The sequence below is a fragment of the Muntiacus reevesi genome, chromosome 8 (genome assembly GCF_963930625.1).
Source record: "Muntiacus reevesi chromosome 8, mMunRee1.1, whole genome shotgun sequence".
Taxonomy (NCBI): Eukaryota; Metazoa; Chordata; class Mammalia; order Artiodactyla; family Cervidae; genus Muntiacus; species Muntiacus reevesi.
This window is the reverse complement of record NC_089256.1, coordinates 59,569,385-59,587,605: the sequence shown is the minus strand read 5'-3', so window position 1 is coordinate 59,587,605 and position 18,221 is coordinate 59,569,385. Positions and strand designations below refer to the sequence as shown.

General features: G+C 37.8%; 1 protein-coding gene across 5 annotated transcripts in view; it reads left to right on the top strand.

Moving 5' to 3' along the window:
* SENP2 (SUMO specific peptidase 2) overlaps positions 1-17,129 on the top strand; it is a 33,627-nt gene extending 16,498 nt beyond the window's left edge. For 3 of the 5 annotated variants that reach the window (XM_065942272.1, XM_065942275.1, XM_065942276.1), the window contains 8 exons: positions 290-352; positions 2,145-2,321; positions 3,874-4,005; positions 5,225-5,428; positions 6,502-6,581; positions 9,145-9,229; positions 14,225-14,320; positions 15,806-17,129. In XM_065942272.1, coding sequence (XP_065798344.1) covers positions 290-352; positions 2,145-2,321; positions 3,874-4,005; positions 5,225-5,428; positions 6,502-6,581; positions 9,145-9,229; positions 14,225-14,320; positions 15,806-15,868 — 900 coding nt within the window. In that variant the 3' untranslated portion in view covers positions 15,869-17,129. Of the gene's footprint in view, positions 1-288; positions 353-2,144; positions 2,322-3,873; positions 4,006-5,224; positions 5,429-6,501; positions 6,582-9,144; positions 9,230-14,224; positions 14,321-15,805 lie in introns of all 5 variants that reach the window. The other 2 variants (XM_065942274.1, XM_065942273.1) reach the window with 1 other exon arrangement.
* The last annotated feature ends 1,092 nt before the right edge of the window (positions 17,130-18,221 follow it).

Below are 18,221 nucleotides of genomic sequence, written 5' to 3'. Positions count from 1 at the left end.
TAAGTAAATTTTTATTGGACACAGTCATGCTTATTCATTTACATGCTACTTATGGCTGCTTGTAAACAAGAAAGTTGAGATGATATGACAGAAACCATAAGACCTGCAAAGCCTAAGATGTTTATGAGCTGATCCTTTTTAGAAAAACTTTGCTAACTTTTGGTTTAGAGGACTATATAAACTCAAGGCAATATTTGTTACTAATTATTAAATCTTATTTCTAAAACTAGTTTAACATGTACCAGATTAAAATCATCCAGTCTGTAATTTCTCAGTTTTTTTCTTCAGGTGTTCAAAGGGGAAATTTTCTGATACAGAAAAGACAGTTGGAATCAGACTAGAAAATGAATGTGTAAGTAGAAACCTTAGTTAAATTTTATGCCTTTGCTTCTTTCATGTGACTTACATTAAAATTTTGGTGCCCATGAAGAATAAGAAAGATGATATTTGATTTCTAATTCCCTTATTTTGCTTGAAAAAGCAGCAAGCATTGAAGATACACACCTTTGGCTTTCTTCTAAGTTGCCAGATGTTTATCTCTGTGCAGTAGCCACCTTTGTGAGAGAGCCCGACTTGGCTCCGTCTCAGCCCTATCTGTGTGGCCTGGCTTCTCTCGGAGACTTTTTTAACTGTACATCTTTGTGCTGTGTGTGCTAAGTCGCTTCAGTCGTGTCTGCCTGTTTGCGACCCGTGGACTGTAGCCCTCCAGGCTCCTCTGTTCATGGGATTCTCCAGGCAGGAATACTGGAGTGGGTTGTCATGCCCTCCTCCAGGGGATCTTCTGGACCCAGGGATTGAATCTGTCTCTTTTGTCTCCTGTATGGCAGGCGAGTTCTTTATCACTAGCGCCACCTAGGAAGCCCGTACATCTTTAGGGAAAATATTTATTCAGGACTTTTCAGATTCAAGATTTTAAGATTTCATATTTACTTGAAACTGTTACACATCTTACAAATGTTGAGTTTTAAGCCAGCTTTTTCACTCTGTTCTTTCACCTTCATCAAGAGGCTCTTTAGTTCCTCCTCACTTTCTGCCGTAAGGGTGGTGTCATCTGCATAACTGAGGTTATTGATATTTCTCCTTGCAAAAACTTGATTCCAGCTTATGCTTCATCGAGCCCAACATTTCACATGTTGTACTCTGAATATAAGTTAAATAAGCAGGGTGACAATATACAGCCTTAATGTACTCCTTTCCCAATTTTGAATCAGTCCATTGTTTTTATACTAAGAACAAGTTAACTTAGTATAAAAATAGCAGTGGTTTATTTTTATTTTTGTTTTTTTAATATAAGATTTTTATTATTTATTTTTAGCTGTGCTGTGTCTTCGTTGCTGTGTGTGGGCTTTCTCTAGATGCAATGAGCGGGGCCTGCTCTAGTTCTGGTGCTCTGGTGTGCAGGCTTCTTCTTGTGGTGGCTTCTCTTGTTGCGGAGCAAGGCTGTAGGGCGCTCGGGCTTCAGCAGTTGCGGCTCACATGCTCTGGAGCATGGGCTCAGTAGTTGTGGCACAGGGGCTTAGCTGCCCTGAGGTATATGGGATCTTCCTGAACCAGAATTCGAACCCATGTCCCACACATCAGCAGATGGATTCTTAAAACCACTGGATCACCAGGGATGTCTGCCCGTGATTTATTTTGAGTGATAGGATTATGGGTCATATATTTTGCTTTTTTAAAGTTTTTCAGTATATCTTTTGACTACATTATTTTTAATTGAAATAAGAGAAGTGAAAATAATTTTCTTGCTGCTGCTGCTAAGTCACTTCAGTTGTGTCTGACTCTGTGCGACCCCAGAGATGGCAGTCTACCAGGCTCCTCCATCCATGGGATTCTCCAGGCAAGAGTACTGGAGTGGGTTGCCATTGCCTTCTCCAAATTTTCTTGCTACCTCCTGGGAAAATGATGAATGTTCTGTTTCATGGTTTATAATTGAGGTGTCCTGTTGTGAACCTTAGGTCTTGAAGTTTTTATTCCCTCTTTCAGGGACAGGCAGATAACGCTTTTTGTACTTTACTCATTTGGGAATTTACTCATTCTCTTTTCTTTCAAAATAATGGTGCTGTTTTATATATCATGTGTTACGTATGTGTATATGTACAAGTATGAAGCATGTCTGTAAAATATGGGGATTTTTTTTTAACCAGAGGAGGGGACTTCAGCTGGAACCCGACCTGTCTGAAGAAGTGTCAGCCCGACTCCGCCTGGGCAGTGGAAGTAATGGCTTACTCAGGAGGAAAGTGTCAGTGCTTGACGCAAAAGAAAAAGGCTGCCCAAGCAGAGAGCGGGATAAAAGGACGGAGGACCTTCTTGAGCTCACAGAGGTATTGTTTCTTGTGTTAACCCAATAAGGGCATGTTTTTAAATAACCTTAGTTACTCAATGCTTGAGTGCATGTTTTGTTTTGAGGAGTTTCTCCAGGCTAGGGAATGTAGGTATGAAGGAAATCAGGCCCAAGGGCGGGTCAGTTACTTGCTACACTGATCATTAGTGATCTGTAAAAGTGGCCTAAGGGATTAGATTAATTTCAGCAAATGTGAGTGGACAGAATTGTCACATATCTTGGAATATAATGGACTCTTTGTAGATTCTTTTTCTAAACTTAAAATATTTTGAGTTATATAGTATGAGTTTGACATTATGAAGAGATTTGTTGCAGTTTTTTTGTTTTTGTCTTTTTAACGTTTTATTTGCTTATTTTTGGCCATGCTGCACAGCCTATGGCATGGATACCAGTTCCCCAACCAGGATTGGAACTGAGACTCTGGTAGTCAAAGTGCTGAGTTCAAACCTCTGGACTGCTAGGGAACTCCCCTTCATTACAATGTTTGTCAAGTGATTATGGTTCTCTAAAATGTCCCTTTCATTGATCATTGTACAACAAATAAGTAAAAACTTGTAGAAAACAAAGAAATGAAGGTAGTTAAAAATTCTCATTTTAAAAGTGAGCCCACATTTTGACTTCTCCATTGTTGTCTTAGCAGATTGCTATTCAGTGATTATCTATTGAGCACTTATTATGTATTGGGCATGCAGGTGGAAAGAAAGATCCATAAAGTTGCAAAATTGTGTTTAGTGGTAGAGGAAGCAGAAGTGAAAATATTTGGATGAAAGTTTCTAGTTGGTTTGTAGATCCAGGCTTATAGCATAAATTTATGTTTATCTGTGTAATTTTTTAGAAAAATGATGCCATCTATTCAGTAAGGACCCAGTTGCCAGCCTGCTGCCTAGTTTTCTAGTTTCTGGTTATTCTCTTCACATAAAAAATGGATAGAATGATCTCTTTGATGCCCTAATTTTATTACTTTGATTTTTTAAAATCAAGGTTCAGGAGATAGAGAAGGAAAGTATGAAAATGCTTTGATAGTGTTGTGAAAGGAGAAGAAAGTTCTGGAGTTAGACACTTCTGGCTTCAAATCTTGCCTCTGTTTTTTAATCATCATATGACTGCACATGTAACCAAAATTCCCTGAGGTTTACCTCTTCTATAAAATGGTGACAGTATTTTCCCCACAGATAGGGGTTAATGACGTACTTCAAGCATCTGGTATGTGTTTGGCTCATAGTGCTCCTTAAATGGTGGTAGGATAATTGAGACTATACTTCAAATGCTTTTACCCAATAACTTTTTCTAGCAGCTAATAATTGGACTGGCATTCATATAACCATTAGTAAGACTGCTTTGTGGTCCTGAATTAAAATCTTTTTATCCTTTAATTTAGTAGGTCTTTGATAGTTTTTCTTAAGGGTCAGGTATTACAGAGATGAAAAGCTTTTTTCAATCTCAGACTTTCAGTATTTGATAATGGTTCTTTATTAAAGTAACAACTTCTAAAAAAAAAAATAAAGTAACGACTTCTGGACTTTATAATTTAGGACATGGAAAAGGAAATCAGTAATGCTCTAGGCCATGGCCCACAGGATGAGATCCTAAGTAGTGCTTTCAAATTACGAATCACTCGAGGAGATATCCAGACCTTGAGAAACTATCACTGGCTCAATGATGAAGTAAGTTGTCTTTTTTTTACCCCTTGGACTATCATTATGCTTAACTCTTTTCTATCTGTAACATCCTGGTTTCTACACAGGAGGGATTGGTAAGGCAGCTTTGGTTTATCTAAAACAAAAACATCTTAAACATTGAAAAGATAGTTAATTCTGATTGTTTACTGCCTTTAATTAGCAATGTTTCCCTTTTCTGTATCTGTGCTTTGTTTCATCTGCATCTTCATTTATTAGTGACATTTTTATGAACCCTGGGTGCAACTGATGAAGGAAGCAGACAAGTGATCATTTATTTTAGATGAATTCTTATAGGAGTCATTTTATTTTTTTCGATAATAAATATTTTGATCACTCTGTGTGCACTGTATGTTTCTTTATTTCATTTGAGTGATAAATATAAAAATTTACCTAATTGTCTTGTATCCTTACATATTCAGCTAAAGCTAGGTCTTAGTTCTTGCCAGTTTTCTAGTTGATCATTTACCCAGCCATGCAGCCCCCTGCATTTTCTCCCTTTGCCTACCTTCTCTCTTGCCATGACTCATGGCACATAAACACATTCCTGTAAAATTAGAACATTTCTGTTTCATATTATAAATGCAATATGTTTATTATAAAAAATTAGAAAATGTAGGAAAAGTGAAGGAACAATATTATCATTCAAAAGTGGCACAGGTCTCTTGTAATAATCTATAATGGAAAAGAATCTGAAAAAGAATATATATGTAGAATTGAATCACTTTGCTGTACATATGAAACATAGATCTACTATATTTCAATTAAAAATGATTAGAATTACGTATTTCTGTGAAAACAAAAAATGGCACAACTCAAAAGCAAACAAAATAACTATTGGTGTATTTCCTTCCAGTGAGCTTTTAAAAATTGAGGTATAATTTATGTAAAATTCACTTCCAGTTAAATATTTCTGCATGTTTTATGTGTGATATAGTTACATACACCTTTTAGTTGTTGCAGAATTTCTCCTAGAGTTCTTTCTCTTGGCTCTCTTACTCATATGCCTCAGAAGTACAGTCTCATTCCTTCTTAATCCCTCGCATTTTGCACTGATCATTTTTTGCTTTCCATCTTCTGTCATAGATAGCTCTTTTATCTTCTGTCCCTTCCCTTAGTGTCTTATTTCTAATTCATCCTACAGGTAGAAATCAAGTTTTGACAATGTACTTGCCATATTCCAATGTTTACTGTCTTGGTATTATAGGTCATTAATTTTTACATGAACCTCCTGATGGAAAGAAATAAAAGGCAAGGGTATCCAGCACTTTATGCATTCAGTACTTTCTTCTATCCAAAATTAAAGTCTGGGGGTTACCAAGCAGTGAAAAGATGGACCAAAGGGGTCAGTCTCTTTGAACAGGAACTTATCCTGGTGCCTATTCATCGGAAGGTACATTGGAGCCTGGTGGTAAGTTGAGAGGCTTAACTGTTGGAGTTCGGATAATGACTGTTTTGTTAAAAGCAGGAATACCTCAGTAATATTCCAGGCTTGGTTACAGGCCACCACTGTAAAGTAAATATCTCAGTAAAGTGAGTCACATCAATTTCTTGGTTTCCCAGTGCTTATAAAAATTATGTTTATACTACACTGTAGTCTGTTAAGTCTGCAGCCGGGTCATATCTAAAAACCAATGCATATACCTTAATTAAAAAATACTTTATCGATAAATACTTTTTATGCTAACCATCATCATGTGAGCCTTCAGTGAGTTGTAATCTTTTCACAATAGTAGCATCAAAGACCACTGTTCACAGATCACTGTAACAAGTATAGTAATGATGAAACGTTTGAAATGTTGTAAAGAATTACCAAGATATGACACAGAGACGTGAAGTGAGCAAATAGACACTTCCTGTTAACTCTTTAGTGTTAGAAAAATGACACTGATAGACTCGCTCAATGCAGAGTTGCCACAAACCTTTAATTTGTGAGAACTACAGTATCTGCCAAACACAATGAAATGAAGTGTGTCTTTAATGAAGGTGACCCTTTTCTGTCCACTGAGAGTCCAGTAGTATATGTTAAAGGCATACTCTGCAGAGTCACATCTTAGTTCTTTAATTGAATAGTTTTGAAAGCTATAAGAGTCTGTAGTGGAGGGGCTTTCAGTTTTAGTAGAAAAGAGTTTTAGTACACATGGGTTATTTTATTACTTTTGTTTAGAAGATGATAACAGGTTTATTGTACAAGTATAAAGAAAAAGGCAAAAAAAAAAAAAAAAACAACCCCATAATGCAGCTCATCACTCTGAAAGGACCACTAATGTTTTGAGGAATACATTTCTAGGCCTTTCTGTAGGAATAGAAAAATATAATTTTATAGGCATGGAGCTCATGTCATTTGTGATGTTTTATGAAAAATATGTCTTAGAAATCCATTCATGTTGGTACATACATTGATGTTTAAAAGATGCTTTTCTTTTTAGAAATAAAATTCTCCTTGTTATGGTTGTTTCTGGATGTTGCATTTTTCCATTATAGGCTATAGACCTAAGAAAAAGGTGTCTTAAATATCTGGATTCTATGGGACAAAAAGGCCACAGGATCTGTGAGATTCTCCTGTAAGTAAAGGCTGAAAGCTTCACTGTTGCTTCAGTATGCCCTTCGTTATGTGGTCGGTTCTGTTTAATCCTTGGAAGCTCTGGTGTACAGTAGTCTAATGTGTAGTGAGGGCTGTCTTCTCAGTTGTTCAGGACTTGACTTGCATCTGTCTTTTTGTCTAAAAATAACCCAAAAATCAAATCTTTACTGAGAAATCTTATATAGTTGCATCATTGAAAACAAATTTGTCATATGTAAAATATATCTTGTTAGAATCCTACAATTTGAATTAGATTTCTCTGGGGTTCCTACAACGCGGGAGACCTGGGTTCGATCCCTGGGTCGGGAAGATCCCCTGGAGAAGGAAATGGCAACCCACTTTGGTATTCTTGCCTGGAGAATCCCATGGATGGAGGAACCTGGTGGGCTGCATACAGTCCATGGGGTTGCAAAGAGTCAGAGACGACTGAGCGACTTCGCTTCACTTCACTTCACTTCTCTGGGGTTCATACACTATTCTGAATGTTGTAAAGAGCCGTCAGCTGGGGAGAATTAGTTCTGTCAATTTTTTTTTTTTTAGTTCTGTCAGTTCTTAAGCCCACTCATTCACGTCCCTGTGTTTTCCATGATAGTTGGGTTCATCTCTTAGAGGTAATTTTTAAGTTAAACATTTGGTTTGTAGGCAGCTATTTCAATAATAATTGCTAGAAACCTGCCTTTAAAGCATAGCCACTTATTAGCTGTGTAAAGAATAAGATAAGAATTTCACAGGGCGGAGGCAAAGCAGTGAAATGAGTGTATTTTGAACCCCTTATGGTCACTGGAAGCAAATGCAGGTTCCAGGTTTTAGTAAGGATACTTTAGTAAGGAACTTGTTAAATGAATGATATGAAGAAAAGTCGTTAACAGTTATCAGTTCTTTGTTATATTATTTAATATAAAGATCCTTGTTATATATAGGTGTTGAATAAAATACCCATAAGAATAAAAAACATAGGGAAATTTTAAAAAATTTAAAAAATCATAAGGTACGCCAGATTGTCTATAAAGCAGTTATTTCCTTCTAGTCTTTTCTGCTTAAGATGTATGTAAAATGTGTATAAATACATACATGTGCACATACATGGACACATATATTATCACATACTTAAAAATGTTTTCATTGGATTCATACAGCAGAATTTTATATGTTGCTTATAACATTATACAACAGAACTTTACTTTTATAACATTCATACTTTTGTTCCTCCTCTGTCTTTTTTTAAATATATAAAGAGTTCAGCTTTTTTGGGCATCTGAGGCCCCCTCCCTTTCCTGATGCCTTTAGTCCAGCTTTTGTATTTTTTTCATTAACACCTCCCCACTCCAAATTTTTAAAAAAATTTTTCCATGACAAGAGAAAATAATGAATAGACTTTTTTGTTTTTTGGGTTAAGCTCTAGATTGCTATCTTCTCAGAACCAGTTTTCACCTCTTTGGGAGTGATACTGCTGCTCCCTTGTAGAGCACATGCCCTAGTAGCACTTATATCTTACATGCAGGTTAGCATGAGAACAGAGATGCATAGGTTAAATTTTATATCCCCCTGGCGATTTGGATAAAACTAATTACTCCCAGTACTTAAGTGTATAATCACCTAGGAATGAAGAAATTCTCTTACATAACCATATGCCATTATCACATTTCAGAAAATTGACAGTCACTATTGTGTAACGTGAACTTCCCAGATGGCGCAATGGTAAAGAAGCTGCCTGCCAGTGCAAGAGATGCAGGACATACGGATTTGATTCCTGGGTTGGGAACATCCCCTGGATAAGGAAATTGGCAACCCACTCCAGTATTCTTGCCTGGAAAAATCCCATGGACGGATTTTTCCTGTCCATGGGGCCACAAAGAGTTGGGCATGACTGAGCTGGGGAGCTTCGGTCCATGGGGTCACAAAGAGTTGGACATGACTGAGCACACATGCACATACACACACATGATGTGTAATATAAGATTCATGTTCTGATATCATCAGATATCTTACAGCTAGCTTCTTTTCCCTAATTCAGGAAGTCAGTGAGGCTTCATGCATGTACTTAATGTCTCTTTAGTCTCCTTTAGTTTAGAATAGCCTTCCTTTTTTTTTGTCCCTATGGCAGTGCCTTTTTTTTTTCTTTTAAAGCCTCCAGGTTAGTTGTCTTGTTTTAATGTATCTATTATTAGTGAGTAAAAGTAAGTTATAAATGAAGTACTTTTTTCTTTCATTAGAATAAAATGTGTGCTTTAAAATGGAGTGGAGGAGAGAACTAGAAGAACGAACAGCAAATCAATCATTAATAAAAAATATTTCCAGAGTGGTTATTATGAGGTCTTTTACATTTTACATATTATGTTTTAACTTTTAAAATGTAACCTTGTATAATTTTTGTAATCAGAAATAAAACAAAGTAAAATGTAAAAAGCCAAAAACAATCATATTTTAAAAATCTAACAGGTGGATTTGAGAATGGCTCTCTGTTAAATATCACGGTGTCTTTGTAATTAGTATACTAGGTGTCTACAGGGATTCATCAATATATTTCTTTGCTGTTTTTTCAGTCAGTATTTACAGGATGAAAGTAAGACCAAAAGAAATATTGACCTGAATCTTTTAGAGTGGACCCACTACAGCATGAAGCCACATGTGAGTGATGTTCTTTGTATTTCAAATACTTCGTTGCATTTCCTGTCAGTAGCATTATTATTTTGACTTTGCTTTCTTCCTTCCCTTATTCATCCTTATGCATTCATTCTCCTGAGGTGTATGTCCTAAGAATGATCTACTTCTAAATCTTTAGAAATTCACTTAACCAAGATGTTTGCTTTTAAAGTCTTGATCTTGTTTCTTAAATTATAAATGTTAAATATCTGATAGGATGACTCAAAAATGGAAGAAGATTAAAAAAAAAAAGATGCAAGTCCGCTACTTTTCTTGGTTGGCATTAATGGGAACTTCAAGTTCCTGTTCAAAACTTATCTGAGAAATTTGTATACTTAGATCTTAAGGGTTCCATGCTGTGAGTCCTCAACAATCAGGCGTGCTATTTGTGAATGTTCTTTGAATCTTGTCAGATTTGAATCTCATTCCAGGTTTAAAACTGCATACATCATTCAGTCCTAATGGCTCCTTTTTGAAGTAAGTTACATGAGTTCAATTTTAGCCCTAATCTGTGTGTAATGGCTCAGTTCTCTTTATCCAAAAGCAGTTTCATTTATAAGTTGAATAATTAGAAGAGTAAGTATTGACATTTCCTGAAGAGAGCACAGAAAAGAGTTTGTAGGATGAATAATTGTGTTCTGGAATGGAAAATGTAATAAGACATTCTTTGTAGTGGAATCTATAGTTTTCTTCATTTGTATAGTGGAATCTCTAGTTCCCCAGCATTCTGAGAGATGCTGGGCTCAGGAGAAAAGTTTGAGGTACCTACCATATGTATGCATTTTCAGCCTTTTCCTTTTTACAATAATACTTTGTATTTCCTTAAATCCAAATTGAGTTGTCATCTAGTATGTTTTCCAGCAGTGGAATTAGACTCACTTATACTCTTATTCTCCTTATACTCTTGTGCTCCTTATAATTGACAAAGTGTGTAAGGGGCTGGCCAGCATTAGTGCAACACGAATTTGGGAATGTGTGAGTTTGCTTTACCTGGCTTGGAATCCAGCACCTTTGGTTTATGATGCTCTTGAGTTGTGCTTGCAAGTAGTAAGCTCTTTTGTTTTTTCAGGACAGAACTGTGCTCTTAAGGCAAGATTTCCTGATTGGTTAAAGCCTTTCAAGAGGCTTTTTCTTTCTCCTGCTTGCAGCTATGGTGGTCCAAAGCAATTCAGTTTAGTCCAGCTGCTCAGTCATGTCCGACTCTTTGCAACCCCATGGACTGCAGCACGCCAGGCCTCCCTGTCCATCACCAACTCCCACAGTTTACTCAAGCTCATGTCCATTGAGTCGGTGATGCCATCCAACCATCTCATCCTCTGTCCTCCCCTTCTCCTGCCTTCAATCTTTCCCAGCATCAGGGTCTTTACCAGTGAGTCAGCTCTTCGCATCAGGTGGCCAAAGTATTGGAGTTTCAGCTTCTCATCAGTCCTTCCAATGAATATTCAGGATTGATTTCTGTTAGGATGGACTGGTTTGATCTCCTTGCAGTCCAAGGGACTCTCAAGAGTCTTCTCCAACTCCACAGTTCAACAGCATCAATTCTTTGGCACTCAGCTTTCTTTATAGTCCAACTCTCACATCCATACATGACTACTGGAAAAACCATAGCCTTAACTAGACAGACCTTTTTTGGCAAAGTAATGTCTCTGCTTTTTAATATGCTGTCTAGGTTGGTCATAACTTTCTGTCCAAGGAGTAAGCGTCTTTTAATTTCATGGCTGCAGTCACCGTCTGCAGTGATTTTGGAGCCCCCAAAAATAAAGTCTGCCACTGTTTCTGCTGTTTCCCCATCTGTTTGCCATGAAGTAATAGGACCGGATGCCATGATCTTTGTTTTCTGAATGTTGAGCTTTAAACCAACTTTTTCATTCTCCTCTTTCACATTCATCAACAGGCTATTTAGTTCTTCTTCACATTCTGCCGTAATTGTGGTGTCATCTGCAAATCTGAGGTTATTGATGTTTCTCCCAGCAATCTTGATTCCAGCTTGTGCTTCTTCCAGCCCAGCGTTTCTCATGATGTACTCTGCATTTAAGTTAAGTAAGCACAGTGATGATATAAAGCCTTGATATACTCCTTTTCCTATTTGGAACCAGTCTGTTGTTCCATGTCCAGTTCTAACTGTTGTTTCCTGACTTGCATACAGATTTCTCAAGAGGCAGGTCAGGTGGTCTGGTATTCCCATCTCTTTCAGAATTTTCCACAGTTTATTGTGATCCACACAGTCAAAGACTTTGGCATAGTCAAGAAAGCAGAAATAGATGTTTTTCTGGAACTTTCTTGCTTTTTGATGATCCAGCGGATGTTGGTGATTTGAGCTCTGGTTCCTCTGCCTCTTCTAAATCCAGCTTGAACATCTGGAAGTTCACGGTTCACGTACTGTTGAAGCCTGGCTTGGAGAATTTTGAGCATTACGTTACTAGCGTGATGAGTGCAATTGTGCAGTAGTTTGAGCATTCTTTGGCATTGCCTTTCTTAGGGATTGGAATGAAAACTGACCTTTTCCATTCCTGTGGCCACTGCTGAGTTTTCCAAATTTGCTGGCATGTTGAGTGCAGCACTTTCACAGCATCGTCTTTTAGGGTTTGAAATAGCTCATTTGGAATTCCATCACCTCCACTAACTTTGTTCATAGTGATGCTTCCTAAGGCCCACGTGACTTCACATTCCAGGATGTCTGGCTCTAGTTGAGTGATCTCACCATTGTAATTATCTGGGTCGTGAAGATCCTTTTTTGTATAGTTTTTCTGTGTATTCTTGCCACCTCTTCTTAATATCTTCTGCTTCTGTTAGGTTCATACCATTTCTGTCCTTTATTGAGCCCATCTTTGCATGAAATGTTTCCTTGGTATCTCTAATTTTCTTCATGAGATCTCCAGTCTTTCCCATTCTTTTGTTTTCCTCTATTTCTTCACACCAATCACTGAGGAAGTCTTTCTTTCTTTCTTTTTTTTTTTTTTTTTTTGAGGAAGGCTTTATCTCTCCTTGCTATTCTTTGGAACTCTGCATTCAAATAGGTATGTCTTTCCTTTTCTCCTTTGCTTTTCTCTTCTCTTCTTTTCACAGCTATTTGTAAGGCCTTTTCAGACAGCCATTTTGCTTTTTTGCATTTCTTTTCCTTGGGGATTGTCTTGCTCCATGTCTCCTGTACAATGTCACGAACCTCTGTCCATAATTCACCAGGCACTTTGTCTATCAGATCTAGTCCCTGAAATCTATTTCTCACTTCCACTGTATAAGCGTTAGGGATTTGATTTAGGTCATACCTGAATGGTCTAGTGGTTTTCCCTGCTTTCTTCAATTTAAGACTGAATTTGGCAATAAGGAGTTCATGATCTGAGCCACAGTCAGCTCCCAGTCTTGTTTTTGCTGATTGTGTAGAGCTTCTCCATCTTTGCCTGCAAAAATATAATCAATCTGATTTCGGTGTTGACCATCTGGTGATGTCCATGTGTAGAGTCTTCTCTTGTGTTGTTGAAAGAGGGTGTTTGCTATGACCAGTGTGTTCTCTTGGCAAAACTCTATTAGCCTTTGCCTGCTTCATTCCGTACTCCAAGGCCAAATTTGCCTGTTACTCCAGGTGTTTCTTGACTTCCTACTTGTGCATTCCAGTCCCCTGTAATGAAAAGGACATCTTTTTTGGGTGTTAGTTCTAGAAGGTCTTGTTAAGTCTTCATAGAACCATTCAACTTCTTTAGCATTACTGGTTAGGGCATAGACTTTGATTACTGTGATATTGAATGATTTGCTTTGGAAACGAACAGAGATCACTCTGTCATTTTGGGGACTGCATCCAAGTTCTGTATTTCGGACTCTTTTGTTGACTATGATGGCTACTCCATTTCTTCTAAGGGTTTCTTGCCCACAGATATAGTAGATATAATGGTCATCTGAGTTAAATTCACCCATTCCAGTCCATTTTAGTTCACTGATTGCTAAAATGTTGATGTTCACTCTTGCCGTCTCCTGTTTGATCACTTCCAATTTACTTTGATTTATGGACCTAACATTCCAGGTTCCTATGCAGTATTGCTCTTTATAGCATCAGACCTTACTTCCATCACCAGTCACATCCACAACTGGGTGTTGTTTTGCTTTGACTCTGTCTCTTCATTCTTTCTGGAGTTGTTTCTTCACTGATCTCCAGTAGCATATTGGGCACCTACTGGCCTGGTGAGTTCCTGTTTCAGTGTCCTACCTTTTTGCCTTTTCATACTATTCAATGGTCTTCTCAAGACAAGAATACTGAAGTGGTTTGCCATTCTCTTCTCCAGTGGACCACATTTTGTCAGAACTCTCCACCATGACCCGTCCGTCTTTGGTGGCCCTACACAGCATTGCTCATAGTTTCATTGAGTTGGACAAGGTTGTGGTCCATATGATCAGATTGGTTAGTTTTCTGTGATTGTGGTTTTCAGTCTGTCTTTTCAGTCTGTGGTTTTCAGAATGTTTACAACATTCTCCCTCTGATGGAGAAGGATAAGAGGCTTATGGAAGCTTCCTGATGGGATAGACTAAGTAGTAGTCTTAGTTTTCTTGGTAGGGAAGAGAAGTCAAACTCTGCAGTGTTGAAATAGGTTAGTTGTATTGTAAGCATATTTCCAATTGAGCCACCCTTAGCTCTTTTCAATATTTATAAATTCCCCTGAAACAGTTCTGACTAGAATTCGTATTCCTGGTAATACATCTTCTTTCACTTTGGTTTATATGAGTGGTGAGAGATGGAATTCTCACTTTGCTTTTCTGTTTACTTCTAAAAAACATTTTCTATGAGGGTCACATACACCATATTGTGGGTTGAGTTTTTATACCACATAAAGGCTAACTGTGTTTGTATGTGTGTCTGTGTGTTTGTATAATACCAGATTGAACATTTACCTTTATAATATTGTTTATCCACAGTAATGTTTTGGAAAAGTCAAAGGAGTTTGTACTTGATGAAATTTCATCCCTTCCTCTCTTCTTTTTTTGTAATTGTAGGAGATTCCTCAACAGTTGAATGGGAGTGATTGTGGAATGTTTACTTGTAAATATGCAGATTATATCTCTAGGGACAAACCTATCACATTTACTCAGGTGAGTGAAAAGACCCCTGCTTATCCATTTACTTGTTACTAAACAAGGTAAACTCAGAGCATGTTACCTCTGCTTGGCTCACATTAAACTCTTAATCATGGTAGCTGTGCTACTATTCTTGCTGTAAACCTTGGCCATAGTCCTGCTCTTGCTAACATCAGGTTTGTCACTGTATATTCTCTCTTTTATCCTAGTCGTTGGTGACCAGTGGGACAATCTTCATGTCTCTGAACTCCAGTGTTGACTGGTTCTTGAGTATTAATGATAGCTTTACCCAAAGAAGGAGGCATGTTAGAATATTTAATAGCATGGAGAAATCAGGCCTCTTGAGAACTTAAGCTGCAGGTTTAAGACAGAGCTATAAATGCTTCTTTTCCCTTTTGTTCTGATAATTTTTGGTTCTCCATACCTCTGCATTTGAGTGGAAATTCAAATATGTTGGGAACTGTTGAGAATTCATGTTAGTAATAGTGGATTCTCAGTCTTTTCCAACAAAGGACAACCTCCCTTAAAAAATAGTTTGCTTTAAAAAAAAAAGTTTGCTTTAACAGACCTCATTTTGATGGCTACCACATTGTACGTATTGAGTAATAGGACTAATATTAATCTCATTCGAAGTTTTTAAACAGAATGCACTAAGGATCCCATGCTGAATTGATACAATTGGTTAACTTCAGCAGTTTTACTAAGAATAAATGTGCAATATTTTTACTACATGTTTTGAGCTATTAAAATAATTTACAAATCCATGTGTTAAGACTTTTTAGGCCTCTCCACACTAGTTTATAGGAAAATGGTATATCCAGATACTTATAATGAAATACCTCAAGAGTATAGACTTGATTTCATCAGAAGAGTCATAGGTGATTTTGGATTTGTCTTGCTTGTTGTTGCTTTGAAAGTTCGCCCATGTGATGATTATCAGTTAATGCAGAATATTAAGCAAAGGATTTTATTTTTTGATGCTTTTAAATAACAAGGAATTATTATTTGACTTGACATTTGAAGGAGAGAAGTTACTATTTGAACAGAATTTGCAATGGAAAACATTTGATATAGCAGAAACTTCTAGGCTTGTTTTTCCTGTATTTAAATAGAGTTCATGTTTTTCTCATAAGAAAGCAAAAAGCGTCCATTTTAGAATGGTTTGAAAATACATAAGTAAAAAAGTTACTTTTTTTGCTGCCACTTAGCTGTTTCCCTTTTTGGTACATGTTTTTGTTATGAAGCTGTTATTGGACTCTTGTATAATTCTGCATCCTGCTTTGATTTTCCTTAACATGTAAAAATGCTTAGGATACCATATAATAATACATATTATAAACCTTTTTTTATGACTTTATAAATCTGTACCATGGGGTAGCACAGTCAGGGCTTACATAAAGAACACGATCATCCTACTTCATTTACATGCTACACCTAATGGTTGTTGATGCCCTGGCACTTTCACATGTGATGAATATGTTGCCTGTGGATTGTCTGCAGCACCAGATGCCTCTGTTCCGGAAGAAGATGGTGTGGGAAATCCTTCATCAACAGTTGCTATGAGAATGCCCCGCCCCGTCTCTCCAGCTGCTGGTGGTTCTTTCATGGACGGACGTTTCCATATACCTCATGCATTGTGGGTTAAGAAGTCCCTGCATCACCTCTGTTCTCTCACAGGTACTGAGCTGTCAGAAGTGCATGAAGGCCTCTCTCTGCACCCTGGTCCTGACTTGGTGTGCAGCGGGCTGCTTGCAACCCTTTTTATAAGGCTGTGCCTGCTCAGAGCCCTGGACTATCAACCCACACAAGAACATACGCTAATTAATACTTTTTTTTAAAGATTTTTTTTCCCCCTATGAATGTGGGAAGTGCAGAATTTATTTTATGATTTGGTTTTTCTTTATGTTTGTTCATGTGTATTCATTCACTCACTCATTTGCAAACATGATGGGCAGTGGCTGTTTTCTGCTGCTCTTTTAAAGTTAACTCTAAATTACTTGTTTGAACTATTTATTTCTGAAAGGAATGTTGATCAAGCTGCTGTTCCCTGCTAAAGATCCTGAGGGAAGTCAGTGGGGGAGGAAAGAAGAGTTAATTAGCCTCTACAGCTAGAGCAGTAACTGCTGACTTGAAGCAGGAGGTCTTCTTTCTTTTGAGGCTTGACAGTGCCAGGAGAGGTGCCGTGGTGTAGGGCTCTGGTTGCCTTTCAGAGGAATTCTACACTACAGCATTGGCATGGTGTCATGGAAAAGTGGAACTATGGCCCAGGAACTCTGGCTATCTAAGTGTCTTCAGAAGAGTGTCGGAGTCATCCTAAAGAGACTTCCCTTTCTGGAAATGAGGTACTTTCTGGAAATGAGAGACTTGGCTACTCTTAAAACTGGATTTGAAGTAACTGTAAACCCTAAATCTTCATTTTGATCCCAAATCTGGTTGTGTATAAGCCTCAGATATGTAAGGGAAGGGCTGGCCTGAGCTGTTGATTTCAAAGGATACTGTTCAATTTAAAGCTGTTTTTTTTCAACGTTTTTTTTTCCTTTATATGAAGTCGAAATTAAGTTTTATACTCATTAGCATTTACATCTCCCCATTCCACCCTTACTGAAATCTGTGCAAGAAAATTTAGTACTTGGTTCTGAGGTTGCCAGTTCTACAGTAATCTATTTTGCATATGAAAGTTTGTATTTAACATTTTGTTCATTAAAAACCTTACAGTGGTTATGCATATTTAATTTCAGGAAATTTAGAGTTGGTCAGAACATATTTTGCAAAACCTAGTGCCTAGTGTTGCTTTTTTGATGTAATAAAAGGTTGTCTGGCAGAACCTGAAAAGTATACGCTGAAATGATTTCTAACCCTTTCCCTACTTCCCACACTTGACCTAGTTCACAAAAGCAGGAGGTCAAACTGGAAAAATTGGGTGCCAGTTGTTGCAGAGGCATACTTTTGCAGGTCGTTTTCCCTGAGATGTGTAAAAGTCTTGGTATAGGACATGGGGCCGGCGGTATGGATTGAAACTGCTGTGCCTACCTGGTGGTCAAACCAGAGGACGTGTGCTTAGGTGCTGATGAAAGAGGAAGCCAGTTGGGCTGAGTCTCTCTCAAGCTGAGGCTGTTCAGAGAACTCTTCTCGCAGCCTCCATTCCTTTCCTGAGGCTGCTGGAACTGTGACAGTGAGAATTGGGATCAGGCAGCTGGCACAGCCAAAAAAGGCCAGAGAGGTACTGGGTGAGCAATACGCTGAACACCTACTTGACACTAGTAGGTTTCACCTGGAAATTTAGAGCCTTTGTTAAGATTTCCTCCATGTGGGGTAAATCCTGTTAGGAATGGCAGCCCAAATGAGTGATGCTGGCGGCTAATGTATTTGTATTACAAGTATTTGGAGTGGCTTCTTAGAGCAACATTCACTGATATTTCCATTAATGTGACTCTTCAGGATAGCTGTTAATCTCCCAGGACATCAAGAAATTGATGAGAACAGAGTCAAGTTGAAGAATGCCATTCTTCTTAACCCTGAGTTTCTGAATTTAATAGGAGACACCACAAGCCATGCTCCTCTAGACACTGACATTTCTCTCAATATGGAAACTTGTAGGTAATAGAATTTTATTATTTTCTTTTCTTTTTTGGCTGCACCCTGCAGCATGTGGTACCTTACTTAGTTCCCCAACCACGGATCAAATCTGTATCCCCTGCGTTGCAAGTGTGGAGTTTTAACTATTGGACTGCAGGGAAGTCCTGGGAATAATACCTAAACAGTTTGAGGAATGCAGCCAGCTAATTGGTAACACATTATTAGCATTAAAGTCAGTGAGATAGATATATATATGTGTGTGTGTGTGTGTGTATTTATTTATTTATTCCAGTAGCTTGAGGGTCTGAAAGAAAAGTTGAGTGAAACATTGTTTTTGTTT